Source organism: Rhinichthys klamathensis, unplaced genomic scaffold (genome assembly GCF_029890125.1).
Source record: "Rhinichthys klamathensis goyatoka isolate OS25496 unplaced genomic scaffold, OSU_Roscu_1.1 h1tg000401l_1, whole genome shotgun sequence".
Lineage (NCBI taxonomy): Eukaryota > Metazoa > Chordata > Actinopteri > Cypriniformes > Leuciscidae > Rhinichthys > Rhinichthys klamathensis.
In genome coordinates, this window is record NW_026606902.1 from 19,655 (window position 1) to 46,598 (window position 26,944).

A 26,944-nucleotide genomic window follows, 5' to 3' on the forward strand; every position below is an offset into this window, starting at 1 on the left:
AGTTAGCCTTTAACTTCTTGACCTGCTTTAATTTTTTTAATTCTTTAAAACACTATCCAGACTGCCAGTTTAGTGTGTTGCTTATAAGAGCAGCTTCTTCTGTCTGCTGAAGCCTTTCAGAACCAGGAAACCTGTTGTAAAATGCTGAAATGTTGGAGTGTAGCTTTTCAAAGCAGCAGCTTGATCCAAATGTTTCTCCTGAGGCACTGGTGACATTTTCTGCAGTATAAAACACACAAAGAAGGACTGTTAGGCACCATGTTTAATATCGTTTTCAGGACCAAACCATTTTTCATTGCTTTTATCACCCTGACAACAAAATTCTAATGGATATGAATGAAACGAAAAGAATGACGATGGGAAAACAACACATTTCACTGTGAAGTGTTGACAAAAAATTCAACTTTGGTCATTATTTACCAAACTGGTATGATTTTCTATCCCCTGTGGGACATAAAATAAAATATTTTTAAAGATGTATCAGGTTTTTTTTTTGGTTTTTTTGTCCAAAGTCAATGGGCACCAAAGCAACATTTTTAAAAATACGTCTTTTGTGCTTATTAAGTCAGTCGGTTTTTAATCAATTGACTCCCTTTGTATATATCATACGAGTTCTGAATATGAACTCTGCATACTTGAAGATGCAACCGCTTCACACAGTTGGTGTGCCATTTAAAGATAAACATAATGTGCTCTGCTGGGACTGCATGCTGAGAAAACTCAACGACACAATGGATCTACAACAAAATGAAGTCAAGCTGCGAGTGTATTCACACCCTGTGAAAAAGACAACTAAAAGCCTTGATAAGAAGAGTGTTTTTCATCTAACATCTTAACTCTTTCTTTCCGTCTTTCGCCTCCTCCATCTTTCCTTCCCCTCCATTCTCAGGAGTATCCGGTGTCTGAGAAATATCATCCACTGGAACCTGATTACGGCATTTATCCTGCGAAATGCCACCTGGTTTGTGGTGCAGCTCACCATGAATCCAGAGGTGCATGAGAGCAATGTGGTGAGTAAACACATACGATGACAAATATTCTCTCCTTCTCCTATTACCTTTCCTTTCAAAATACACAACCAGTGCACACATAATCTGTTATTCTTTCTCACAAATGATGTGCACACCCGCTCTTTTGTTCAATCCATTGTTCGTTCTCACTATTTCCCTCTCTTCAACCCGCTGTTATTCCCTCATTCTGTTGGCACACATGCAGAGAAACACAAGTTTATTAATTGCATTCAAAAACTGCCCCTGACAGCTGGGTCTCCGTTTCTGCACTCATTACAGGCGTGGAAATCTAACTGGCACTAGACGTGTATCTGTGGGTGTTTTGGGAGGAATGCAAACAGCTCATCGTCCAATATGCTTCTCTGAGAATTAATTACCCTCCACATTTCTGTGCTTTCTTAATCAACTCATCTGAGTCGAGCAATTAATTCATCTACCACCACGTCTATATCAGTCCCAAAGGGCTCTTCCATCTTACTTTCAAATTCAACCTCATACTCTATGATGCACATGGCGTTTCGGATGGTATCAGAGTTCGATTCCACCATGTTTGTCCTTGATACTTATCTTTTGCTGTTGCCAAAGCATAATTTGTATCTATTTATCTGCAAGGGCCGACTTAATTGCCTCTTCATGCTAAGATTTTGCACAGCAGCACATTAATTCTACCTCTGAACTCCCCTAGAGAAAAACTTGCAAGGTGTTTTCAGGAGGAAGTGGTTATTACACATTCCTCCAGGTCTGTATATAGAAAGCAGTGGCCTAATTCTCCTTGTTTAGATTCAAGTAAAGTTCCTTTGAGATGTTTAAAAGTGATAAGAAATTTTTTGAAGACAAATGCTTACTATTGACCTCTCTAGATGAAATCAAATTAGCCTTCTTGGACAAAATGGAGAGCTGTCTGTTTAACTGTGAATAAAATTGTGTAAATACACGATGTCATTGATGCACTTGTGTTGAATCGTTTCAATTACGGTTCAAGCAAGTGATCCCAGTTGTTTTGTGGTTTATACAAAGAACATCTTGACTCATTCGATCCGCTTCGCTTAATGAGGTTCAGCTTTGCATTGTCTTTTTAGCTGTATGTACAAGATGCATTCGTTTAGGAAAGGCTCACAAGTCAGAGCCAACTGCTTTTCATTGAGTTTAATAGCGCAAAATGACACATTTATTGTGAAAAGTGTCACTTTGTGGATAATTTACACAATGCCAGTTAATGACAGACATTGTTCTGTAAATAACTGCAAAATTAGCAATAAAGATCCTACAGAAGCTTGTAATCTCTACAAGGTCCTAAATTCCTGTCACACCAGGGGGCCTATTATGAAAGAGGGTTGTACAATTCAAAAGAAGTACTTCTGAGAGCTGGAAGGCTTTATGACTAAGAGAGCTTTAAATTTTTTCCCACTATTTCACATGTTGAAATAAAATCGTTACCACAGAATACATGTAATGGTCTATGGACTATTAGTTTGCTGATTAATGCCTGGAATTAATGAGTCTACAATAGTTTCTCAAGCCCATAAGGCTGATATAAGTGTTAGACTGAGATTTTGCTTTCTCCTACAGATTGTGAGAAAAGTCACCCCTTTTAACGAGAAGCCACAGGTCTGAAAGTTTATAATCGTTCAGTGACACTTGAATTCCCACTTCAGTCATAACTCACAACTGTGATTTTCAATCTTGAGTCGAGAGTGACAGATTTCTTATCTTCTCGTGAGACAACAGCATGACAGAGCTATGAAATATGGCCAAAACAAAAGAGCGGAGGCTAGGATTAAACAGGGCCCTGACACACACTGAAGCCAGTGTGACTCTTGCAAATGTCAGGAGCGTCACAGCTTTTATCCAGGTGCAGTACTGTCTTACTGTCCTGTCCGTTAAACATTAAACATCTGTCATTCACATGTTTTAGATTTTTTTTCTCTGTCAGTTGGTTTATTAATCAGCTTGTTTCTATGTGCATACAAAAAGTATATACCCTATATTGCAGAAGAACATTGGGTCTCATTCCCTAAAAATAGCGTGGATTATTTTGCATTTGTACGCACAGGAGAACTTCTCACGAAAAATATCCGCTTAATTCACAACACATTCGTATGCACATGAATTTGTTCTTAACACCGTTCTATTATTAGTGAATTTGGAGTATTCTAAATGAGCGGCCATGTACAAGGTTAGTCATTTGCATAAAACACACCCAAACCATCTTCATATAAGAGCTTTCTGCACACGCTTTCCTTACAGCCTTTCTTCACACTCGTCAAACTTGACGCTGTTTGCAGACGCGCTCTCGCCCGATCCTCGAGCAATGCCAAGTGTGCCATTCTCACCAGTTCTCACAATAAATATACCCAGATTACAGACCTCTCATTAGCCAGTTCTACATACGCGTATAGCTGAAGGCTATAACGCAGCTTTTCTTACTCTTAAACTATATGATGGAATGTATTTAAGATTAAATTAAATTGTATTATTTAATAATTTTATTATATAATTTTATATATGGATTACAAATTATGGACGTATCAATGCAACATACTTTAATATAATTATCCTGTTAGGATGAAATATAACTTTTATAACACGATTATAAGGCCGTACAGAGTAAGTGCTTTTTGCGTACGTGTGGTTTCAGTTGTTCCTATATTTTTTCGTAAATTTAGAATAACGCATGTGGTAAAGTAAACAGCCTTTAATGAACTGGTTAAACCATTAAAACTAGTTAAAAGTAGATCTACGCGTTTCGGCAACACAGTCTTCACTGTAATCCCGAAAGGGTTAGTTCACCCAAAAATTTAAATTTTGTCAGTAATTACTCACCCTCATGTTGTTCCAACCCCGTAAGACTTTCGTTCATCTTCGGAACCCAAATTAAGATATTTTTGATTAAATCTGAGAGCTGTCTCACTCCTCCATAGGCTTCTATGTTATTGAAACTTGCCGGCCCAGAAAAGTTAGTAAAAGTTAGTAAAAACATCGTTAAAATAGTCCAAGTGACTACAGTGGCTATATTCTTAAGGTTTTTACAGAGGGGTTTGTTCATATGTCATTCAGATTCTGATTTATACAACATTTTATACCTAAAAACGGGGCGAATTTTTTTTTTCTGTTGACAGTTTTTTTCTGATTAATGGAATTATAAAAAGAGATATCCAAAATCCCCTCTGTAAAAACATTTGACTCTAATATGTCAACAAATTAAAACATGTTATTTTTGAATTTTGAATCAGGCTTTATCCAATGTTCAGACTTCTCTTCTGGGATATATGCAAGGCACACCTGTGCAATAATCATGCTGTCTAATCAGCATCTTGATATGCCACACCTGTGAGGTGGATGGATTATCTCGGCAAAGGAGAAGTGCTCACTAACGCAGATTGAGGCAGATTTGTGAACAATATTTGAGAGAAATAAGCCTTTTGTGTACATAGAAAAAGTCTTAGATCTTTGAGTTCAGCTCATGAAAAATGGGGGCAAAAACAAAAGTGTTGTGTTTATAATTTTGTTCAGTGTATATATATGTATATATATATATATATATAATAACAACACTGTTGTTATTATTACTTCAGTATTAACTGATAAACTATCATAGGAACTATTTAATTCATACACCTAAATATTTACAACAAAAAAATACTAACACCTTAAAGATTATATATGAAACATTATGATTTGTGCTGCAGTTAACCTTCTGCTGTGTTTTCTACTATGTTTGATCTGTCAAACCCATAAATATTTTGATATTCAGGACCATCTGAGAGGTTTTGTACTTCTGATAGTCCTGTCATGCGAAGCGATAACCCACTGGCTTTTATCATACTTTCATCTAAATCTGTTCCATCTCTGGGCCATGTTTCAGACCCCTACACCCCCCACCCATCTGTAAAGTCCCTTCTTTTAGAGTAGAACGGTTTTATCCCCTGCTTGGTGTTTGAACTCAGCTTCAATCATAAAGAGTAGACATTCCACACACACGTAATCACGCACAAGCTTTCATTTCCTCAAGCTATTAAAATAAAAGCATTTTGAAACAGAGAATGCTTACAAGAAGTGGCATGGTGATCTCCTAGGGTACAATTTAGGACAGTTTCTAAACATCTAACTTGATTTCTCTTTCTCTCATCGCTCTCAGATCTGGTGCAGGCTGGTCACAGCAGCGTATAATTATTTCCATGTGACCAACTTCTTCTGGATGTTTGGAGAGGGCTGCTATCTGCACACAGCCATAGTACTGACATACTCCACTGACAAACTGAGGAAATGGATGTTCATATGTATAGGCTGGTGTAAGTATCCCATGATGCACAACTCTGGAAATTATCCAGTTTTGGATCATGTACTGTACCTGTTTCATAAAATGACCCTGAACATGTCCGTTTACTTTAAAGTTAATGTGACACACAATACACAATACACAACCCATATTAAGTACATAATCTTAAGTATTGCTGTGTCACATAGCATATGTAGGGTTGGATTTAAGACATCATTGAAAGAGGAAAGTAGTTTTGATTAAAGATTGAAAAATTCTGTCATCATTTACTCACCCTTGAGTTGTTCCAAACCCGTAAGACTTCAGAACACAAATTAAGATATATTTTTTTATAAAATCTGAGCCAGTTCTGTACTCTCCATTGATAGCTACGCAACTACCACTTTGACGCTTCAAAAGGTTCATTGTCCTTCGAGGTGTCCATTGTCTAGGTTTTAATGGACTTCGGCGGAGGCAACCGTCCTAATTAAAAAGAGTAATTAATGGCAGAATTTTCATTTTTGGGTGAACTAACCCTTTAAGACAAACACAGCAAGATCAGGATTGTGCATTACATGAACTAAGAAAGCAAAAAAAGGTCAGCTCTGATTTTATGTTGCCTTTAAAGTACATCATTGATTAAATTACTTTTGATTAGTAACTTGAAAAAAGAGACACAGCTACAGTAGTAGATAATTACACTAATGAGGATTGCAATTTGATCAGGTTCTCTTCTGAACCATGGACGAGTTATTATGCGAATAAACAAGCCTTGGATTTTCCTCATTAAAAATGCATTGCAAATGAGTCATTGCCGAGGATTTATCACACAGTCCCTTAATAGTATCAATTATACTGTTTGTACAATGTCTTTGATTTTCAAAGTAAGTGAGTAGAAATTTGCTCTGCTTTTTTCCGAAGGTATTCCATTCCCCATTATCGTCGCATGGGCCATTGGCAAGCTGTACTATGACAATGAAAAGTGAGTTTGCTGATGCTTTCTGTCATTTTCTTCCTTTTTTATCTCTGTATAATATCTGCATTTTACTCTACACACACAAACTCCCTCACCTAATTTACAATAAAAGCAATTAAAGGTTAGATTAACCCCAATTATCTCCATCATCTACCCTCGTCTTGCTCATTAAACAATCGATTCACGATAAAGCCAGAGAAGCTTTCTGTAAGTGATGCTAATTAACGCCTGCTACTCACAAAATTGATGAGTGACACTGATGTAAACATCCCAGAGTTCAATAGTAGTCAAGACTTGATATATACAGTTAAAAGATCTTCTAAATAAAAAGACTCTTTATAATAAAAACTAACAAATGACTAACACATTAAACTAAAGCCCACATTAACTGCTTTAGTCCCAAGATGGGACACTACAAAGAAACGATGTTTCATTGTGAAAAATGTTCATTTATTCATATTAAATAGGGGTAGAGGGGTATATAATATCCATTGTCCGGGCTTTATATTTAGGTTTAAATGCATGAAATATGCCATTATTGTAATATATGAAAATATTTTCACCATTTTTGCAGATTTACTGTCTTCTGTATGTGAAATACTAATAGTTTTACCATGTATAATATGAATTAAATAGTAGTTACATTAATTAGATTTATTGTGTCATTATGTCACAAGTAAGTAGGGAGTGTGTAATAATTTATGGGTGGGTGGGTGGTTGGGTGGTTGGGTGGTTGGGTAGATGTGTGGATGATTTGGATAGATGGATGGATGGATTGATGGTTTGGATGGATGGATGGATGAATGGATGGATGGATGGATGGATGGATGGATGGATGGATGGATGGATGAATGGATAGATGTTTTGGATGGATTATTGGATGGAAGGATGGGTGGATGCATGGATGGATGGATGGATGGATGGATGGATTGATGGATGGATGGATGGATGGATGAATGGATGGATGAATGGATGGATGAATGGATGGATGAATGGATAGATGTTTTGGATGGATTATTGGATGGAAGGATGGGTGGATGCATGGATGGATGGATGGATAAAAAGTGACTTTTTATTTCCTTTAGACTGTGTATAGAAAAGTATATGCCAAATTTAAACTTAATGTGTGAATTGTTGTTAAACGGAGCCTCTGGAGTGCTACCAAACTAAACAAACTAATTTTCACATAATTAAAAAGTCTCTGTTAACAATCCTTAACACCTCTTTAATTTACCTTCTCACTTACATCTGCTGAACACTGTGGAGCAGCGCTTCTCCACTGGTGCATTGTGTATGGCCAAAAATGGGTCACAGCTCTGCACAGAAAGGGAAAAAACAATGCTAAATGCTAATTATAAAATGCAGCTAACCATACAAGTGTACACAGATTATGTGGTTAATATCAATGGCTGTACATCTATCGGGTGTTCAGTTTTGAAAATGTAGTCATCCCTTGGTAGAGGCTTGCCGGATTAACCTAGCCCTTAACCAACTGCTTAAACCTAATTCATCTCACTGTCACAAACCAGATGTAGATGACCCCAGAAAAGTATTTTTTTAAACATGCGCATTTAAAAAAAAACTGAGGCTTGTTTTACCTAGATGAATTTGTGCATCTCTTCGGTTGAGCTCCACAAATGACAGCATTTTGCCATTCAGACGTATCCCCAAAAGCCAGATGTTTCTCCCTTCCTGTAAAACTGACACACTCAGCCGAGACAGTCTTGATTATGCCGTGTACCCAACTGAAACGGTAAGATTAACAAATCTGGTGCATATCTGCCCTAGGGACACACTTTCCTTCTCTTCCTTGCTTTGTTTCTTTCTTTTCTTCTTATGGAAAAGCTTCTATTTATATATTTTCCAGTGGATCGTCTTTAATCACTTTACTGAACTTGTTTCACTAGGCTTGTTTAATCATTGCACTATAATAATAAACATTTATCTCCAAATCCATTTTTATTGTTACACGGATAAACAGTTAAGCTGTCTGAAGAAATAGGGTCAAAATATTATATATACTTTATAATAATTGTAGGTGCTTCATCATAAATTAAGGTATCTTACTCTTTCTGTGCAGGTGCTGGTTTGGGAAGCGGGCCGGCATTTACACTGATTATATTTACCAGGGTCCCATGATCCTGGTCCTACTGGTGAGTCAGCACAGTCTTGATTCATGTCCACTTACACAAATGTTTCATGAGATTTAGAGCGTACAAGTAATTTAGCATTTTTTATTTGTTTGGTGCCTTCCTCTTTCGCATGAGTCTTATTATGTCTTCCATGATTTATGTGTGTAATTTCATATTGATGATAATTCATATTTGCCATTATAGTGTGTAAAATCGAGTGCCCTTTCTCTCTATCTCTCTCTCCATCTGTAGATTAATTTCATTTTTCTCTTCAACATTGTGAGGATCCTGATGACTAAACTGAGGGCCTCCACTACCTCAGAGACCATTCAGTACAGGTGAGATAGATTATTCAGCACAGACAGATCCCAAAAGAAAGGTTTTGCACAGAGGTTGCTCATTGTTGGGATAGGTGACTTCATGCAGAAACATAAAATGCCCCTGCCACGTAGGGTTTAATTTATTAAACATGTTGGCTAATTAAAATAGGGTGTTACCTACCAAATGAGTTTAGTAGTACTCTTAGCAATATACACTACCATTCCAAAGTTGGAGGTCGTTCGATTTTTTGTTAAAGTTTTTGAAAGTCTCTTATGCTCACCAAAGCTGCATTAGCATTTATTTGATAAAAAAAAAAGAGTAAAACAGTAATATTGTGAATTATTATTATGATTTAAAAGCTGTTTTCTTTTGGAATATATTTAAATATGTAATTTATTCCTGTGATGGCAAAGCTGAATATTCAGCAGCATTACTCCAGTCTTCAGTGTCACATGATACTTCAGAAATCATTCTAAGCACTGATGCTCAGGAAAAATGTCTTATTGTCATCAATGTTGAAAAAGGTTGTGCTGCTTAATATTTTTTGTGGAAACCATGATAATTTATTTCAGGATCCTTTGATGAATAGAAAGTTCAAAAGAACAGTATTACTATAGATGGCTTTTGATCAATTTAGCACGTCCTTGATGAGTAAAAGATGACACCAAACTTCTGGATAATTTCCCTCAAAATGAGTGTAGAAAATGTTACGTTACCTCAGACGCTTATCCTAAACTCCTTCTGTGAAATAATAATGAATACAAAAGGATAGGATAGTAGACAACTGCTGACATACAGTAAGAATTTAGAGCTAGAATATGAATCTGGAAAGCATAACTCTATTGTGTAAGCAAATGTTGCAGTGTTGGGCTGCTCGGAGGCTCAGAGTAACAGAGCAGTTTTAATAGGTACACAGTGTTTACACTATATGGGTAAATCATATAAATGGCTTACATCTAGTTGCCTCTGCTCTGCATATTAAAATTTTAACATAAAAAACATTGCACACTGTGATTTGGCTTTCCTGTTGAGTAGATGGAGGAGGATGAGCAGACTGAGATACTGAATTTAGTCATGTTTTGTGTCTGTTCTGAGTACTGGAACTTTATAATAAGCTGTTAGTTGCTGTGCCAAACTGTTGTGTGAAAAAGAGAGGAAGGGATAGATGTGTTGAAGGCACACTCTCACTCTCTCTCTCTCTCTCTCTCTCTCTCTCTCTCTCTCTCTCTCTCTCTCTCTCTCTCTCTCTCTCTCTCTCTCTCTCTCTCTCTCTCTCTCTCTCTCTCTCTCTCTCTCTCTCTGTGTGTACATGTTTTTCTATCCCAATGGGGACTTAAACCTGAATGCACACAGACTCATGGGGACTCGTGTCACTGTGGGGACCTAAATTGAGGTCCCCATGGGTAAACAGGCTTATAAATCATACAGAATGATTTTTATTTTTGAAAATGTAAAAATGCGGAACGTTTCCTGTGATGGGTAGGTTTAGGGATGGGGCAGTGTAAGGGGATAGAATATACAGTTTGTACAGTATAAAAACCATTACGTCTATGGAGAGTCCTCACAAAGATAGTAAACAAGATGTGTGTGTGTGCGTGCGTGCGTGCGTGCGTGTGTGTGATACTCATATTCTCTTCAACTATGACTAATGTCCTTTACAGTCACAGTCAGTTTCCCATAGCAAATGCAATACATACTGATTAAACCAAATTCATCTCAATGTCATAGCGCAACTGTGACGTTACTCTGTGTATCATTATTCAGACACCACCTGGCTAAAAATACTATATTAATAAAATTGTATGTAGAATATAATGCTAAATGTGTGTTAAATCTAATACTATTTTGTCAATCAAATGGAAATCAGGGTCCGGTTCCATAAACTTAGCCTCTAAGTTAAGTCTTAAGAACAAGTTTGACCTAGTAGCAGTTAGACAAGAGGTAATCTGTCTTACTTACAAATTAGAACAATCTTTTTTTTTTTTATGTAACTGACTTTACAATGTAAGGACCAGTCTTGAAGAAAAACCATAGAAAATCACTTTGATTATTTAAATACTCTCCTCCCATAAATTTAGTGTCTGAAAGGCAAACTTATACAAATGCATATGCAATAAGGTCAGCTGTAAAAATAAAACTTTCCATGCCTTTTCAGTGCTATTTTTTTACAAATCAGAATAGTGAAGTTAGGCACTCTGGAAAGGGTTAACTGGTCAATACTGTACTGTGAAAGTTTTTTACAAATCACAAAACAGCAATGCTTCCATCTCGATGCTGAGAAATATAATGTAGCATAGCATGCAGTGAAATATAATGTAGCATGCAGTTATAATGTAGCATGTAGTTTCAGTAATGAAGCGTTGACAAGGTTTCTCTACTCTTAAATGTTTCTGTGTGTGTGCTGCACGATCTCTGTGAAAGCGAATGACGTGAAAGCTTTATGGATGCAGGCGCCAATGCACCCAGACCCATATGCACATGCATACCCTGCATACCCAGACGCTAATCCACTGCGACCGACATTGAAACAATACAAAGCAGGTTGAAAATCTGAGAAGTTACACTGTAAATGTAAATGCTGGCATTAAAGAAATAGTTCACCCCGAAATGAAAACGAAAACCCTCATGTTGTTCCAACCCCGTAAGACTTTCGTTCATCTTCGGAACACAAATTAAGATATTTTTGATTAAATCTGAGAGCTGGCTCACTCCTCCATAGGCTTCTTAAAGGATCGAAACTTGCCGGCCCAGAAAAGACATTGTTAAAATAGTCCAAGTGACTACAATTGTTCAATCTTAAGTTTATCAAGCGGCGAGAATACTTTGTGCACAAAAAACAAACAAATAAAAATAACGACTTTATTCAACTATTCATTTCCTTCTCTGTAGGCCAACAGAGAAGGAATTTGTAACGGTGCAGGCAGGAATGAATGAAGCGGAGAGTGAATCCAATCGCAAGCACTTTAATAAACAAACAACTAGGTAATCCTGGGTACACGACAGAACACTCAGAACAGGAACCGGGAACAAGGAGACATGCGGCGCATACGTGACGTGAACAGTCTCTGGCTGGGCAGACGTGACGTGAACTGTCTCTGGCTGGGCAGACGTGACGTGAACAGTCTCTGGCTGGGCAGACGTGACGTGAACAGTCTCTGGCTGGGCAGACGTGACGTGAACTGTCTCTGGCTGGGCAGACGTGACGTGAACTGTCTCTGGCTGGGCCAGCGGTGAGGGCTCTTTGCTGGACGGGACCAGCGGTGAAGGGCCAGTGCTTGGCGGAACCAGCGGCGAAGGCTTTGAGCTGGGCAGGACCAGCGGCGAAGAAGGCTGTGAGCTGGGTTCATGGGCTGTATCGAATGTGTGTGCAGCCTATACACACAAAACAGCCATGGACCCCACAATGAGCACAGTGTCTTCCAGAGAAGCATGGACGGTCTCTGGCGGGACGTGGCTGACGTGAAGCTCTGGCTGGACGTGGCTGGACGGAACCAGTCATTAACGTGCGTCATTAACGTGCCCAAAACGCTTTGAATTTGCGCGTACAATGAATAACATCGCGCCGGGAGATGACTAAAAACGCTACAAAAGTAAAAGTCAAGACGTTTGTATTCAAAGTTAAAAAGCCAACACACTACAACATTTTTAAATGTTTAAAATAAAGGATCTCGGGTCTATCTTCTAAATTCTGCTGATGATTAGATTATACCCTGACATCATAGTCTACTTAGTTACGCCAATAATATCGCCAATAAATTCAGTTTAGAATTTCTTTTTTTCTAATCAGTAGCGACCGTGTCTTTCTCTTCCACTTGATTTGTGTATAGCATATTTAAGCTAACAATGCAATGCATAATATCATATTACTTATATTAATAATATGACAATATCTGCAGTCAATATTGATTAAATATGGGAGGGAAAAACCCTGCCCATACCGCAGCTATGAAAAAAATGATAAAAGCGCTTAGGCTATGTTCATCTCCTGAAGTGGTATTCTGGAACTGTGAATAAATTGAATAAAACAGCAAAATAACAATAACATCTTCATTAAACAAAAAAGAGATTACCTTAGATAAAGTTTGATTAATATGTAGGCCTACATACAGTAGCCTACTGGTAAAAAGTCTGGACCAATTACTATTTTGAATGTTTTTGAAAGAAGTTTCTTATTATGCTCTACAAGCCTGCATTTATTTGATAAAAAAAAAAAAAAAAAAAAAAAAAAAAGAATATTCAGCAAGGATGTGTTAAATATATAAAAAGTGATAGTGAAGACTTTTTTCAAACAAGTTTTTAATAATCCAAAAATCCTGAAAAAAAGTATCACAGGTTATAAAATAAATATTAAGCACCATTGCTAACATTTGATAATAAATCAGAATATTATAAAGTTTTCTGAAGGATCACGTGACACTAAATTCAGCTTTGCATCACAGAAATATATTTTAAAGTATAGTAAAATAGGAAAACCATTATTTTAAATTGTAATAATATTTCACTATATATTTTTCTGTATTTTTGATCAAATAAATCCAGGCTTGATGAGCATAAGAGACTTCTTTCAAACACATTAAACATAGTAATGTGTCCAAACTTATGTACTGTGTAAGTAAAAATATACAACATTTAAAATTAAATGTTGTATAAATTAAAAGGTTAGGAATCATATTTGTTTCAAGAGTTTTTTTATTGGGGGTGGGGGGCCTCCAACATGAATATTGCCTAGGGCCTCCAAATGTCTAGAACCGGCCCTGCGAATGGGGCCCTGAGCTGGACATCACCAACCCAGGGTCGAAAAGGGGCCAGAGTGGAGAGTGGTGTCGGGACTCCTCTCGACCACCTCCTCTACTGCGGCCTCCACGGGTCCCGCGAAATTTGACCAACCGGGTCCCCTTAAAAGATTGTCCTCTCTCCTGCTCGGTGGCTGGGGAAGAGACACTGGCGAACATACTGCTGGATTCAGTGTTGGTGAGTTCTTCTGTAACGGTGCAGGCAGGAATGAAGCGGAGAGTGAATCCAATCGCAAGCACTTTAATAAACAAACAACTAGGTAATCCTGGGTACACGACAGAACAGGAACCAGGAACAAGGAGACAACAGCAAACGTTACAACATCAAGAACTCATAAGGACTGAACTAAAACACAGGGTTTAAAGGAGTAGTTCACTTTAAAAAAAACTTTTGCTGATAATTTACTCTCCCCCATGTCATCCAAGATGTCCATGTCTTTCTTTCTTCAGTCGAAAAGAAATTAATGTTTTTGATGAAAACATTCCAGGATTTTTCTCCATATAATGCACTTTGCTGGGCACCAAACGGTTCAAGGTCTAAATGACCGTTTCAGTTCAGCTTCAAAGGGCTTTAAATGATACCAGACGATGAATAAGGGTCTTATCTAGCGAAACGATCGGTCATTTCAAAAATAAATAAAAAAGTTAAAGTTTTATAGGCACAAATGCTTGCCTTGCGAACTCTCCTGTTCGAACTCGTTCATTTTGATGAACGAGGCAATGACTTGAAAAAAGATTCGTTCATTTTGATGAACGAGTTCGAACAGGAGAGTTCGCAAGGCGAGCATTTGTGCCTTTAAAACTTTAACTTTTTTATTTATTTTTGAAATGACAGATCGTTTCTCTAGATAAGACCCTTATTCATCGTCTGGTATCGTTTAAAGCCCTTTGAAGCTGAACTGAAACGGTCATTTAGACCTTGAACCGTTTGGCTACCATTGAAGTCCATTATATGGACAAAAATCCAAAAACATTAATTTCTTTTCGACTGAAGAAAGAAAGACATGGACATCTTGGATGACATGGGGGTGAGTAAATTATCAGCAAAAGTTTTTTAAAAAGTGAACTACTCCTTTAAATACAAGGGAACACAAGCTAAACAAGATAACAAGGGGGCGTGGTTAAACTGAAACACCTGGGAAGACTACTCAACATAATGGGGAACAGCTGAACATGGGACAAGACACATGGCAGGATCACATGACAAACAGGGAATCACATGACAGACAAGAACAAGGGACAAGACACAAAACCCACACCGTGACAGAAATGAATAGTTGAATAAAGTCGTTATTTTTGTTTGTTTTTTGTTTGTTGATTAGATTACACCAGACTTATTTCCTCTAAAGCCTGTCTTAATATATCTTTAAAACATTAAAGCTGTCTATTTTTTTAACACAACGTTCTGGAAACCTGTTTGAAATGGTTATTATGTTTTGTTATTTATTTTATTAAAACTAGTAGGGCACAAATTACTGCAATTTTTAATATTGCAATATCTGAAGACATGACTTTTATTTATATAAGTCTGGTTTCCATATTCTCATCTCTTCTTCTCTGAATCTCATAGGAAAGCAGTAAAAGCCACACTGGTTCTTCTGCCCCTGCTCGGTATCACATACATGCTGTTCTTCGTCAACCCTGGCGAGGATGAGATCTCACAGATTGTCTTCATATACTTCAACTCGTTCCTTGAGTCCTTTCAGGTAAACAAGCACAGTTTTGACCCATATTAATTGTGATAAATCAGATCTGAATCTGATTTTTACAACTCAGAGGTGAAAATTCTGAGAATGAATTGTACCCACTAAGTTATTTATTTGCACATGCTATCTTTTACAAAAAAAAGTTCTGCGTTAATGAATAAGTAACTAATAAGCCTAATTTGCATTGAATATAATGACAATGACAGAATCTATATATATGGGTCAGTGCTATTTAAGTGCATTTAGCTCTTGGTTAAACTGGATGGCAGCTTAATGAATAAGATGCAGGTTTTGTGCTGAAACATCACATGCTAAAGTGGTCACTAAATGCATTTGTTTTTGCAAAAACCAGTTGCAAACTAGTTGCACAGCTAAATGTTTTATAATGTTTTGTTTTCTATGACGTCTCGCCCACGTGTTCGGAAATCGTCAATCCATTTCCTTGTGCATTTCTCACATCAATCCACAGTTGTTCATGTCACTCGAAGCACACAAGGTCAACTCTATCCCCTGTTTTGCACCATTTGCTACCTGGTGTAACCCCGGGGTCTCTCATGAATGTTGAAGCCATGTTTTCCACAGATTCATCTGGCCCCACATCTGTCCAACTCCTCATGGGAATGATAATTCATCTGGGCAGAAAATTGAATGTTAGGGCACTCTCGTTAGACAAACATGCTGAACGGTTTATTAGTCTGAAACATGCTGAAACGGATCTTATGCTGAAAAGTATCTTAATAAAATAACTATTTTGAAAGTTAAGATTTGAGGAGGTACTTTTTAGGTATTTGCCTGAAGGCAACACTTTGACAATGGAAAGAAATTCATCAAAAACAGATTTTATATGATTGAATTTAATAAAGACTAAAAGTGATTCAAAGCTTACTTAAAGGGGTCATATAATGCCACTTTTGTACAAGCTAATATGATTCTTTCGGGTCTAAATTAAAAGTTTGTAATATACTTTAATTAAAAATTCTTATTAGTATTGTAAGAAAACACTTATTTTACCTGGTCAAAAACAGCTCTGTTTTCAGCACGCCGTTTCAGTGCATATGACTTTAAATGATAATGAGCTTTGCTCACTTCGCCCCTCTGTTCTGTGCGTACACCATTTGTAACTCAATAACACAATAACCATAACGCGTTGTTCAGTATAAACGTGGGATTATGAATTATATTGAGAACGTCATGCATAGAAAACATGCCGTAATGTACCCTAAGTGTAAACCTTAGACGCATTCATTGTGAAGCGTGCAGCTAGCGATTTGCAAAGATTAATATATTAATATAAAGTTTAATAAAACGTTACACTCACTTCCGTTCTTCTGGAGATTCAGCAGGAACACGAATATCTGGTACCGATCCTTTTTTCATGAGCAGCTTCTTAGCAAATCCAGCTTTATACTGACCCTCGTTTATAAAGCAGTCTGGTGTGAAATGATTCGCGCAAACATGAGAGCATTGACGTTGCTCGTGGGGAATATTCCCTTCGAAAACAAACTCAGCCACTGCGTCTTCAGCGGTTCGGATTTAGGAACATTAAAATGACTGCTGTGTTCGTTATTACACCCAAGAACAGAACATCACAATCGCTTAGACGCCATTCTGCTCATAGACAGTGCTCCAGCATATCAACAATGACCGCGCCGGTCCGCGCAGACTATGATTGACAGCTGGCTCACGAGCGAGGGCGGGTCTGTGTTGAAACGATGCTGTCAATCAACAATCGTGGGAGGGGCGTGCGAGCTTGTGACGTCACAGGCTCGAACGGCTCGATTTGAGGCAGGGGAAAACATATAAGGAGATTAAAACAAAACCACAGGATGGATTTTTATCATTATATGATGGTTGTGTACAGACACTGCCAACACACATTTCAGTACAATCAACTTGTAAAAGTGCATGTACCATTATATGACCCCTTTAATGTTAAAAACAGCAAATGTTGATGAAGATACTAAAAAGGCAGATAATTTAATAATGGATAAATAAATAAAACCCACCAAGTTCTGGCATGAAACTCTAGATGGCGCTGGCTGATAGGTCCTTGACTCAATTTGGTAGCTATCGCATCATCATCTACATAGTGCAGCTGATTGGTTGCTGTTACTGACAACTACTAAATGTTTTATAACTACCTGAATTAATCACGGATTACAGCAAGAATACCTGTTAATAAAGCATTTGTTAACACACTAAGTAACTTTTACTATATGTCTAAATAATAAGATGTTAACTATTTTTAACTGAGACTTTAAATCTCCTTTGTATACAAGGCATAAATAATCCTCACATTTAATGAGCTCGCAAAATACTTAACATCTTATTTTTTATAGTAATAGTTACTTGGTTACAAAACAGTTACAAGTCAGTATAAATGTACATTTAAATAGTTTAATCATTTACTTACACTTTCTAAAAAATCTTATGAACCACTGACAACTCCTAAATTACTCGTTTGTAAATAATGTAATACTTAGTTTAGAAATGATAAATTTATCATTAATAAAGAATTAAAATACAATTATTAAACAAATTATAGATATGCTTATAAATCAAGAATAAAGCATGTATAGCTGTATTTATAAACTGCTTACTAATGTCTATTAATGTAGTGACAATGCTTTATAAATGATTAATTAACGATTTACTAATGCTTAACTAATGATTCATAGCATGCTGTTATTAAAATGTTACCCATAATATAACAAATGCAATATTGTCCACAGTCATATCCGTATCCATTCCACTGTCACACAATATTAGGCAACAAACAAATTTAACAGTTCCTTATAACCTGCAAATAATTAATTTAACTGCAAATGTTTTAAAATAAAGGAAATGAATTAACTCATTTGAATTTTTTTTTAATGGGTGGAAAAATGCGTATGGGCGCATTATTGTCATACAATTTCCATTGTCCTCCACAACATGTGCCATGCCAGAAAATGAGTTTAAAATAACCACCAGGATATAATGTGACCATATTGACAATAAAACTCTTTATTGGTTCATTCAAAGACTTTTATTAGGAATCGTCCATGGAGGGTTAAGATTATCCATCTCACATAAGTCTATGCATTTTCCATCATTTGATGAATAAGATTTAGAAGGGAGATATTGACAATTGGTTCTCTTTTATACAAAATCATATGCATATGAATTTTGGCTTTTTGTTGAGCTGTGTATTACACAAGTGTTTTGGAGTGTTTATTTTTTTGATGTAATTTTCACATATTTTCATTTTCCCTCTTGAAGTTTATTTTGAAAGGATTTTTTGTTTTGTTTTCATCATTATATTTTACAAACTCATGTTTTGTTAATGTAACTCAGTCACCAGCAGCATTAAAATGATTTTAGAATTAATTAATTTAGGATTGACAGCTAATAATTTAGGCAAGGTTGAAATTATTCTTATTTGTTCCATTTCACATTGAATATCCTATTTAACTTGAGACAATATGTGAGATAAAATGGGTTGTGAATGGTGACTTTGAAATATAGTTGTAAGTGAAATTTGAGTGTTACTTAGAAAAGATCTCATAAAGTGTAAATGTCTCTCGTTCTCTTTACAGGGCTTCTTTGTGTCAGTGTTCTACTGCTTTTTGAACAGTGAGGTAAGAAAGCTCTTTTCCCGATCTTCTGTTTACAGGCTTTTTTGCACAAATGTCCCCACTACTCGTAGTTCTACAACAGCGATGGGCAACGTAAACAGTCTAATTCGGGTAATTCAGATTTCCTCAAACATGGCAGCCCGATGAGACCTGACCAAAAGAAGAATCACATCGAGACCCTCTCCGTTAACCCAAAGCCACCCTTTTGGCAGCCAATAACTAAAAACCTTCTTCACTCATAAAATATTCATTCCTGTGAAGTCTAAATTTGGCTTGTATTACATGACCTTTGAAATAAACTGTAAACCTTTGGGAATTTCCAGCCAAAATATTACTCTTTAGCGTTGTGCCCAGATTTCAAACGTAAGCACATCTTACGCATCATGTTGTACCCCTAAGTGAACATGCTTAAAGGTAAAGGCATCCAGGATCGGATCCGTCTGGGCTGTTTTGTTTGTCATTTTAAGTTCAAGGGAAGCAGAAAAGTGTGGGGCTTGATCTGAGGTCACCCTGAATCACAGATAGATATCAGAATACACAAGCAAAGCAGAGCGTACAGTGTTGCTTAAAGTCAAAGTGATAACATTGATCTGTTCCCGGTACATGAAAGGGACACCGCAATGTCAGATGCATGACGTTATGAAGAAGGGGCCTTTGGCTCCAATGTGTCTACGCAAACATGTTCAGAACTAAAAGGCCCGTGGTACTGAATTACAGCTACAATAATAAACACTTGCCTCAAGTTTTTTGAAAGTCAAAATGATCTGGCTTGGAACTACAATAAAGCACTTTCTTTCATTTGTTCACTTTATCTCAACGTGTTGCATTGCAGTTTATTAAGGTTAAAACTATTTAAAAGGATAGTTTATTGTAGTTTACTATCGTTGCAGATTTTTAACAAAATGTCCATTTTTTCTTTCTTTTTTTGCATGGAATAAAAATGGATGTTTATTCACATGTTAAGACTCTAGTATCAGAACATAAGGTATACAAATAACACATGAGAATCTGAAGTTTGAGTATAGCTTTAATAGCTTGGCTTTGACCGGTTCGGTAACACTTTAGAATACTGTTAATTAATAACTACACAGGAACAAATGAGTATTGCATTATTAACACTCTAGTAACTACTATTAACTAACAAAAAAAATTATTTGGATCAGTATTCTAAAGTGAAAAGCATGATAACTCTAGTAATGACTGAAATCATTGTAAACCTTTAAGTTTTTTGTAAGGTTTTGGATATTAATGGCTCATGCTACTACATCCTTCTTGTACATGTACTTGGGAAAGCAGAGTTTGTTTATCGTGTTGAAAGAAAAAAAGAATGTCAGGGATTATTTTCAGCAAACGCTCTGAAAGCTGTATTTGAAACCTTGCTTTAAGTGTCAGCAGTCACTGACCCATGGGGTTTTAAGTTTTTACAGAAAAACATAAAGAGAGAGAGAGTCAAGCTCTTAGAGCAAAGTAAGAAGTTTCTTTTCAGATAATTTTCGATCGCGATTGAGTTTGACCTCCTCGATCTTCTGAACCCCCCACTTGACACCCACTACAGAAGTTAATTGCATACAGCACCAGAGCTTTAATGTTCACTTCTGATAAACTGTGGAGACTGACCTTTGAGCCTCACAGGCATGGGCAACTGTGCATGCTGTGCCATGGGCTGCCAGCAACTATTTCATGCCCATTCAAACCGCGGCCCCTCAGATTTTTGAGCCAATGATGTACCTTGAATGCAGAATAAATATTTGATCTTTTTGATAATTCAGTTCACTAGTAATCTCAGACTTTTGTACTCCACTAAATTATATATATATACAGTGTATATATATATATATATATATATATATATATACATACACACACACACACACACAAGTCTACTCAATATAAAATCCTTCCGCTCCTGAGCATTAATAACAGTGACTTGAATTATAAACATGTTTGGAAGTTTTCCATATTTTACTGCTTCAGCGGCTTGTGAAGTGTTTACTGGTATAAATTCCAGTGCAGGCAGCATTGTTGACACATGCTTTGGTGACTACGAATCAAAACCTCAATCTGGTGAGAGAGCAACCGGCGTGGAAGCTGTGCGCTATCCATTGCGCATTGGAGCGCCAACAGATATTTGACCGTCGACTGTTTCGAAGACAGGCCCCCTAAGAAGTATATTAAATGAGGTGAAGACAGAGAGGAAGTGTAAATGTTTACTCTGACATCCATCTCATTGATTTGTGGAGAGATGCCTTTACAGTACTCAGACTCGTCTTTCTGAAAGCCAACACATTGATTCAGTAAAACGCCCCACCCCCCTCTCCGAATTACTGATTTTTCTTATACGTTTGGTTCGACCACCTGCTTCTGGTTACTTCCCCTGCATTTAAACTGTATTTGGCATTTTAGTTGTCAAAGGACTATAACAATTTCAACCTTTTCTGACAGCACAGCTTAAAGGCCCACTGAAGTGCCCTGAATGATGCAGCTTTGTATGATGCGTTTACATAATTTCCACTGAAACAGGAAGCTAAGGTGGGACATATTGAATGGCTCCTCTGCCTTTTCAAATAGCCAATAGCGTTTAGTTTACCTCACAGACAGCGAGTCGTACTTGACAGCACCATGGAAACGAATCCGAGCACTGATACGTTGGATTCAATTGTAATGTTAGAGGTGTGAATAAATTCTAGCCATTTAATTCTGAAAACGGAATAAAACTTGAGCGTTTGAGCAACCGAACACACACCTCCAACCCATATTGCTTTTGGACGTGCCTGACAGTCACTCCGACTTGAAATAAACAATACCCCGGAGTATATGTTACTCTAGTAATTCCGACAGTTAACTGATGGAACTGATGAGCACGAGCAGCTGACACTGAGCATGTGTTTACTACCGAACGTACAATCAGGTACAGCCACGGTCGCTTTGGCCAGGTGGTATTTATAGCATAGAGGGCGGGACCCTTCAGATTCTAGAGAGCATTTGATTGGACAGAAGATGTGGTGAGAAGCTGAAGTCCGCGGTGACGTCATAAAAATCCATAATCTATTTTAGCGTAAGTGATAGACTGTAAGTTTTGAATGCTTATATCTCCTAAATGTGAATTTTGTCATTGTTTTGGAACACACCAGCTTATTTATAACATTAAGGCTAACATATTCATCCTAAGAGCTAAAAAAACTTACTTAGCTAAAAATTTTGATTTTAGGGGGCCTTTAAGGAAATGTCATAGGTTTGGTTGCTAGGGAGAGGGTTCCCTGGTTGCTATGATACTACGCCGAGTATGCAAACGATGCAGGGTTTCATTACTGGCATATATAACACTGGTATGATTTAAATGTTAATTATTTGATGATCTGTTTTTGTGCTGGGAGCAGACCTTTGCTGCTAACCTTTGACCAGTCCTGATCCAAATCCAGATCTGGGGCCGTATTCACAAAATGTATTTTAGCTAAAAGTAGCTAAAAGCTAAAAGTAGCTCCTAACTTGCAGATTTAGGAGAAAATCTTAAAATGAATGGGCGTGTCATTTCTAATTTTTAGGACTCCTACATTTTTGCTCTGGAGAGTATTTCACAAAGCATTTTAGCACTAAAACTAGCTCCTAAATCTGTGAAAAGGTAGTCAAGAGGACTCCTAAGTCACTAAGACCAAATCACAAACAATCCTAAAATGGCTGTTGCCGGCAATCTGCCTCTGCAATCCACCCAAAGATACTGTACTGCCGACCACGCCCTCGCCTCTCTAAACTTCACATCCTCCGTCTCTACAGATTCTCAAAGTTCAGAGAGTTTTCTCTTTCTGCTTGATGTCCACCAAGTTCAACCACAGATGCCTCTTCATTGCCACCATCACTGCCATTGAACGACCAGTGGCAGCAACTGTTTGATTGTGTGGTGCAGTGCAGCTCAGCGACCACTTCTGATACAACTCTTGAAGCAAATCTGTCGTTAAGCCTGCAGCACTGCCATCGTGTGTAAGGCACCCCTGGCCTGATCTGCTGCCACACACACCCTGATGTTCACGTGCGAGGTAGTCCGTAGTGGGTTAGATGGCAGGGTTGGAGCCTTCAAAGAGGATGCATCACCCTGAGAAAGATAACCCGCAAGCGTCTCTTCAACAGGAGGCATCCTCACATTTCCCCGCTCACGCAATCCCTCCACATTCAAATAATTTGAATGCTTAAAGGGATAGATGCGAGCTGAATATGGCTTCCTCCATGACTCCTCCACCTGCAGGACGGTTATGGCCTGACAGAAACTGCTTGTTTGACACAAGCGACTTCCTGTCTGTGACGCAACCAAACTAGATCCAATCTAGTCGTGGCATGGGCCATCATCTCCATCAACTCCTAGTATGCATGGCTGGCAGGCTGAGAGCTCACTACAAGCGATATCCTCGCCCTCCTCAACACCATCCGCCTCGTCCTGGCTACATGATACCAGCAACATAGCAGCAACATGCTATCTACTGGATCAGAATGTTTAAGAGACAGTAGATCCTGATCCAGTTGATCACTTGAGCCAGTGACTTAGCCATACCTTTCTCGAACTCCTCAGCCAGCTTGACCTGCGATCCCCACAACTTCAGGGGCCCAAGCTGCGGGGCTCAAACACTTGTCCTATATCCCTCGAGAATAGGACCAAGTGCGTACAGAGCATACTCATTGTGAATTTCTCACAATGGGTGCATTCAGAACCATCTAGAAATTAATGCACATGCTCCTCACCCAAACACAAAACCTGGGACATAGAGGCACACACTTCCTGAAACACTTGCTCAAATGTTAATAGATGATGATCGCCTTTAACATGCTAATACAAGCAAACGGCTCCAGAAGACAAAGCTGAAGACACAGGGCCTTTTTCAATCTGTGTTCTTGTCTGTACTTGTGTTCTTGTGACACGTCATCTTTTGTGGCCCAAGTACTGTCCCAATACACAAGTTTGCATTTTGGCAAGAACGGTTAAAAATCCCGGAAGTGTTCTTGACACGCCCATTTTACCGAGGATGAATCGGTTGGTAACTTGTATGAACTTGACGGCAGAAATATCCCAGCATTCATTTCGGCATTCGAGGAAGGAGAGGCAGGTTAATACAGTAAATAATTTTTCTACAATTTTGTACACTATTTCATCACTAAATTCACTTCTGAGAACATTTGATGCGAGAAATCGACTGTGTAGATTTCCAATATTGGCATTTTTACGAAAATGCATGGCGAATCGAAAATGTGCTGAAACGTTGTCATGGACTGTCGCCGGCCAATAAAATTGTCATGTTTACGCACGTGCTTCAGACACCGGTCATGCTGGTGATGTTCCCTATAGTGTCAATCCAAGACGTAGTGTTGAGTTCCATTTCAGAACTGGCATTGTATATTTATATATTAGATTATATCGTTTCACTCATAATGTAATAATAATAATAATACTTTATTATTATTATTTATAATTATTTTTAAATGTTATAAATATTATAATACATATATTTATTATACCACTTTCTTTCTCACTCACCCACTTTGTCCATATTTTTCTCTATATTAGCTGTAAATTAAACCTCTTTTCTCTGACGTATATGCTTCTTACACACGCACACACGCAGCCAGACAGATACGCAGGTTCACATGTTTATTTCCTCTTTCCCTGCCCACGTAAGCACATATACACCTGTTCTCGCTCTTTCTCACTCACACACGTGGGAAAGTCAGAATATACTGTAAGTCATTATTAGTCTTGTTAATATTAATCTCCACAATGAAGATGAGTTATACAGTGGTGTGGTAATCAAAAAGAAAAACTTCTTCCATCATGTGCATAACAATCCCACACATTGCATTTCAATATAACTTCATTGCGAAGAGTAAAATGTATATTTTGAAAACTTCCCACATTTTTGTTTTTTCATTAAATCTTTTTGAACAAAGACAAAAGTTAAAAATTTTACATTTTGTATTAGAAATTTGGATGAATTTATATTTAAATATAAGAACACTGATCTGTCTATTTAAAAAAAAAAAAACTGTCACTTCTCTCTCCTGTTATTTTAAAGCATAGGATATCTGACAAGGTTAATGTAATGCAAATTCTAGCGCTGTTATGACGAGCAGTAGCATGACGGGTGACAGGTTTGACAGAAAATACATGCTGCTCTTTGTTGCCATGTTTGACAAATGAATGACAGAACTATACATTTGTCACGTGTGACTAGAGCGCACGAAGATGAAGAATTCAAGGAAATAGTATTTTAAATTCAATAATCCACAGGGTAACACATCCACTACACAAAGACAAGACCGGACCAAGAACTGAATGAAATGGAGTACATTATGAACAAACTAAATTAGGTAATTAACGAAAGACAGGTGAACGGAATGATTAATCAACACACTAGGAAACTGGGTCAAATTAGAGGGCACACAGGCAAACAGGAACAGTGCTAAAACACAAAGAAACTAAGCCAAAATAGAACATATATGTGACAACATTAGTGTAATTAATAAATTAGGCCGAATGGCTTTAAAGTCACTTAATTTTTTTGTTTAAATCACATATTCATAACTTGTCTGACCATTTTTATGTCATTTGTCATTTTCACATAATTTGACTTGATATTCAGAGCTTTCTTGAAAAAAAAAAAACCAGCAACACTAACCGTGCCTCTTGTAGTACTATGTATATATTAGGGTTTTACTTGTGTTTAGTGTAAATTAATGTTTACTAGGTTTAATGCAGCCACAATGATTTATATTCTTGAGAGAGAGAGAGAGAGAGAGAGAGAGAGAGAGAGAGAGAGAGAGAGAGAGAGAGAGAGAGAGAGAGATAGATAGATAGAGAGTGTGTGTGTGTGTGTGTGTGTGTGTGTGTGTGTGTGTGTGTGTGTGTGTGTGTGTGTGTGTGTGTGTGTGTGTGTGTGTGTGTGTGTGTGTGTGTGTGTGTGTGTGTGTGTGTGTGTGTGTGTGACAGATCAATACTGCTATTTTATGTGAATTATATCATTTGATAATTATGTAATTTAAATGTTATTCCCCTCATATATGGCGTTAGCTACATTTTGTTACTAACTTGCAGTGAAACCTTTTTATCTATAGTTGAGCTACATTCAATTATTAATATTATTAGTAAAGTGTCTTTCTTTTTGTCCGTAGGTTCGCTCAGCCGTTCGTAAGCGGTGGCATCGCTGGCAGGATAAGCACTCCATTCGGGCGCGGGTAGCGCGGGCCATGTCTATTCCCACCTCTCCAACGCGGGTCAGTTTCCACAGCATCAAGCAGTCGTCGGCCGTCTGACCTTAACAGAAGCGAAGCGCCCATCCCCGTTTCTTCTGCTTCCGCTCTTTCCGTCCTCAACTAATCATCCATGTCCTCTGCAAAACCCAGGGATAACACCTATGGGCCAAACAGGGTATGATCCTCAGCTGAAACATAGATGAAGGGTGGAAATATACACAAACAATGAGGTCCACCTGCCGAACACCGAGAAGAAGAATCTGTTTCAGAAACAGATTAGAGCATCGGTGGTCTCAGACAATGATAGCAGACACAAAAAGGTTGATTAAGACAGACAGAGTGTATTCATTCAATAGCTAAAGTTATATGTCACATTATCTCCTCCTGATCTGCTTACCTATCTTCTCTGATTGGAGACCTCAGTTTATTCCTAACTTGTCTCCAGAACTGTCAGAGTAGGATAATATTGAATATACACTACATGGCCAAACGTAGTGTGATTGTGAGACCTATGTTTGAATGGCAGTAAATTCCTTCATCCATATTCCAACATCTATTGGAAAACCTTCCAGAAGAGTGGAAGCTGTTAGGGGGGATAAACTTTTTAATGCCAACATTTTTCAATTAAGGCAAGCAAGCACATATCCACTCTTATATAAAAAAGGTTAAATGGGGTTATAAATAGATTAGATTAAATTAATAGATTAAAGAAACCGTTATGCCAAAATGACTCTATAAGGAGAAATGTCTTAAACTATTCCATAATACTTTCATGTTTAATAAAGTATGTTTACGAGCTGCTTAATTCATAACATTTTATTACAATGAAAACTAAATTAATTAAAACTAAATCCATAAAATGATCCCATGATGCGAACCCCTAAAATGTTCTATATATCAA

General features: G+C 37.5%; 1 protein-coding gene across 1 annotated transcript; it reads left to right on the forward strand.

The window, feature by feature from the left end:
• The first annotated feature begins 890 nt into the window (after positions 1 to 890).
• On the forward strand, positions 891 to 26,328 carry LOC130070322 (corticotropin-releasing factor receptor 1). Its single transcript, XM_056234686.1, has 8 exons — positions 891 to 1,010; positions 5,149 to 5,302; positions 6,190 to 6,250; positions 8,325 to 8,397; positions 8,629 to 8,714; positions 15,061 to 15,196; positions 18,775 to 18,816; positions 25,963 to 26,328. The coding sequence occupies exons 1-8, from the start codon at positions 981 to 983 to the stop codon at positions 26,101 to 26,103; spliced, it is 723 nt and encodes a 240-aa protein (XP_056090661.1). The 5' UTR covers positions 891 to 980; the 3' UTR covers positions 26,104 to 26,328.
• The last annotated feature ends 616 nt before the right edge of the window (positions 26,329 to 26,944 follow it).

Coding starts and splice junctions, on each gene's coding strand:
- LOC130070322 (XM_056234686.1), top strand. CDS start 981: ATGAATCCAGAGGTGCATGAGAGCAATGTG. Junction 6,251..8,324: donor CTGTACTATGACAATGAAAA/GTGAGTTTGCTG, acceptor CTTTCTGTGCAG/GTGCTGGTTTGGGAAGCGGG. Junction 8,715..15,060: donor TCAGAGACCATTCAGTACAG/GTGAGATAGATT, acceptor TGAATCTCATAG/GAAAGCAGTAAAAGCCACAC.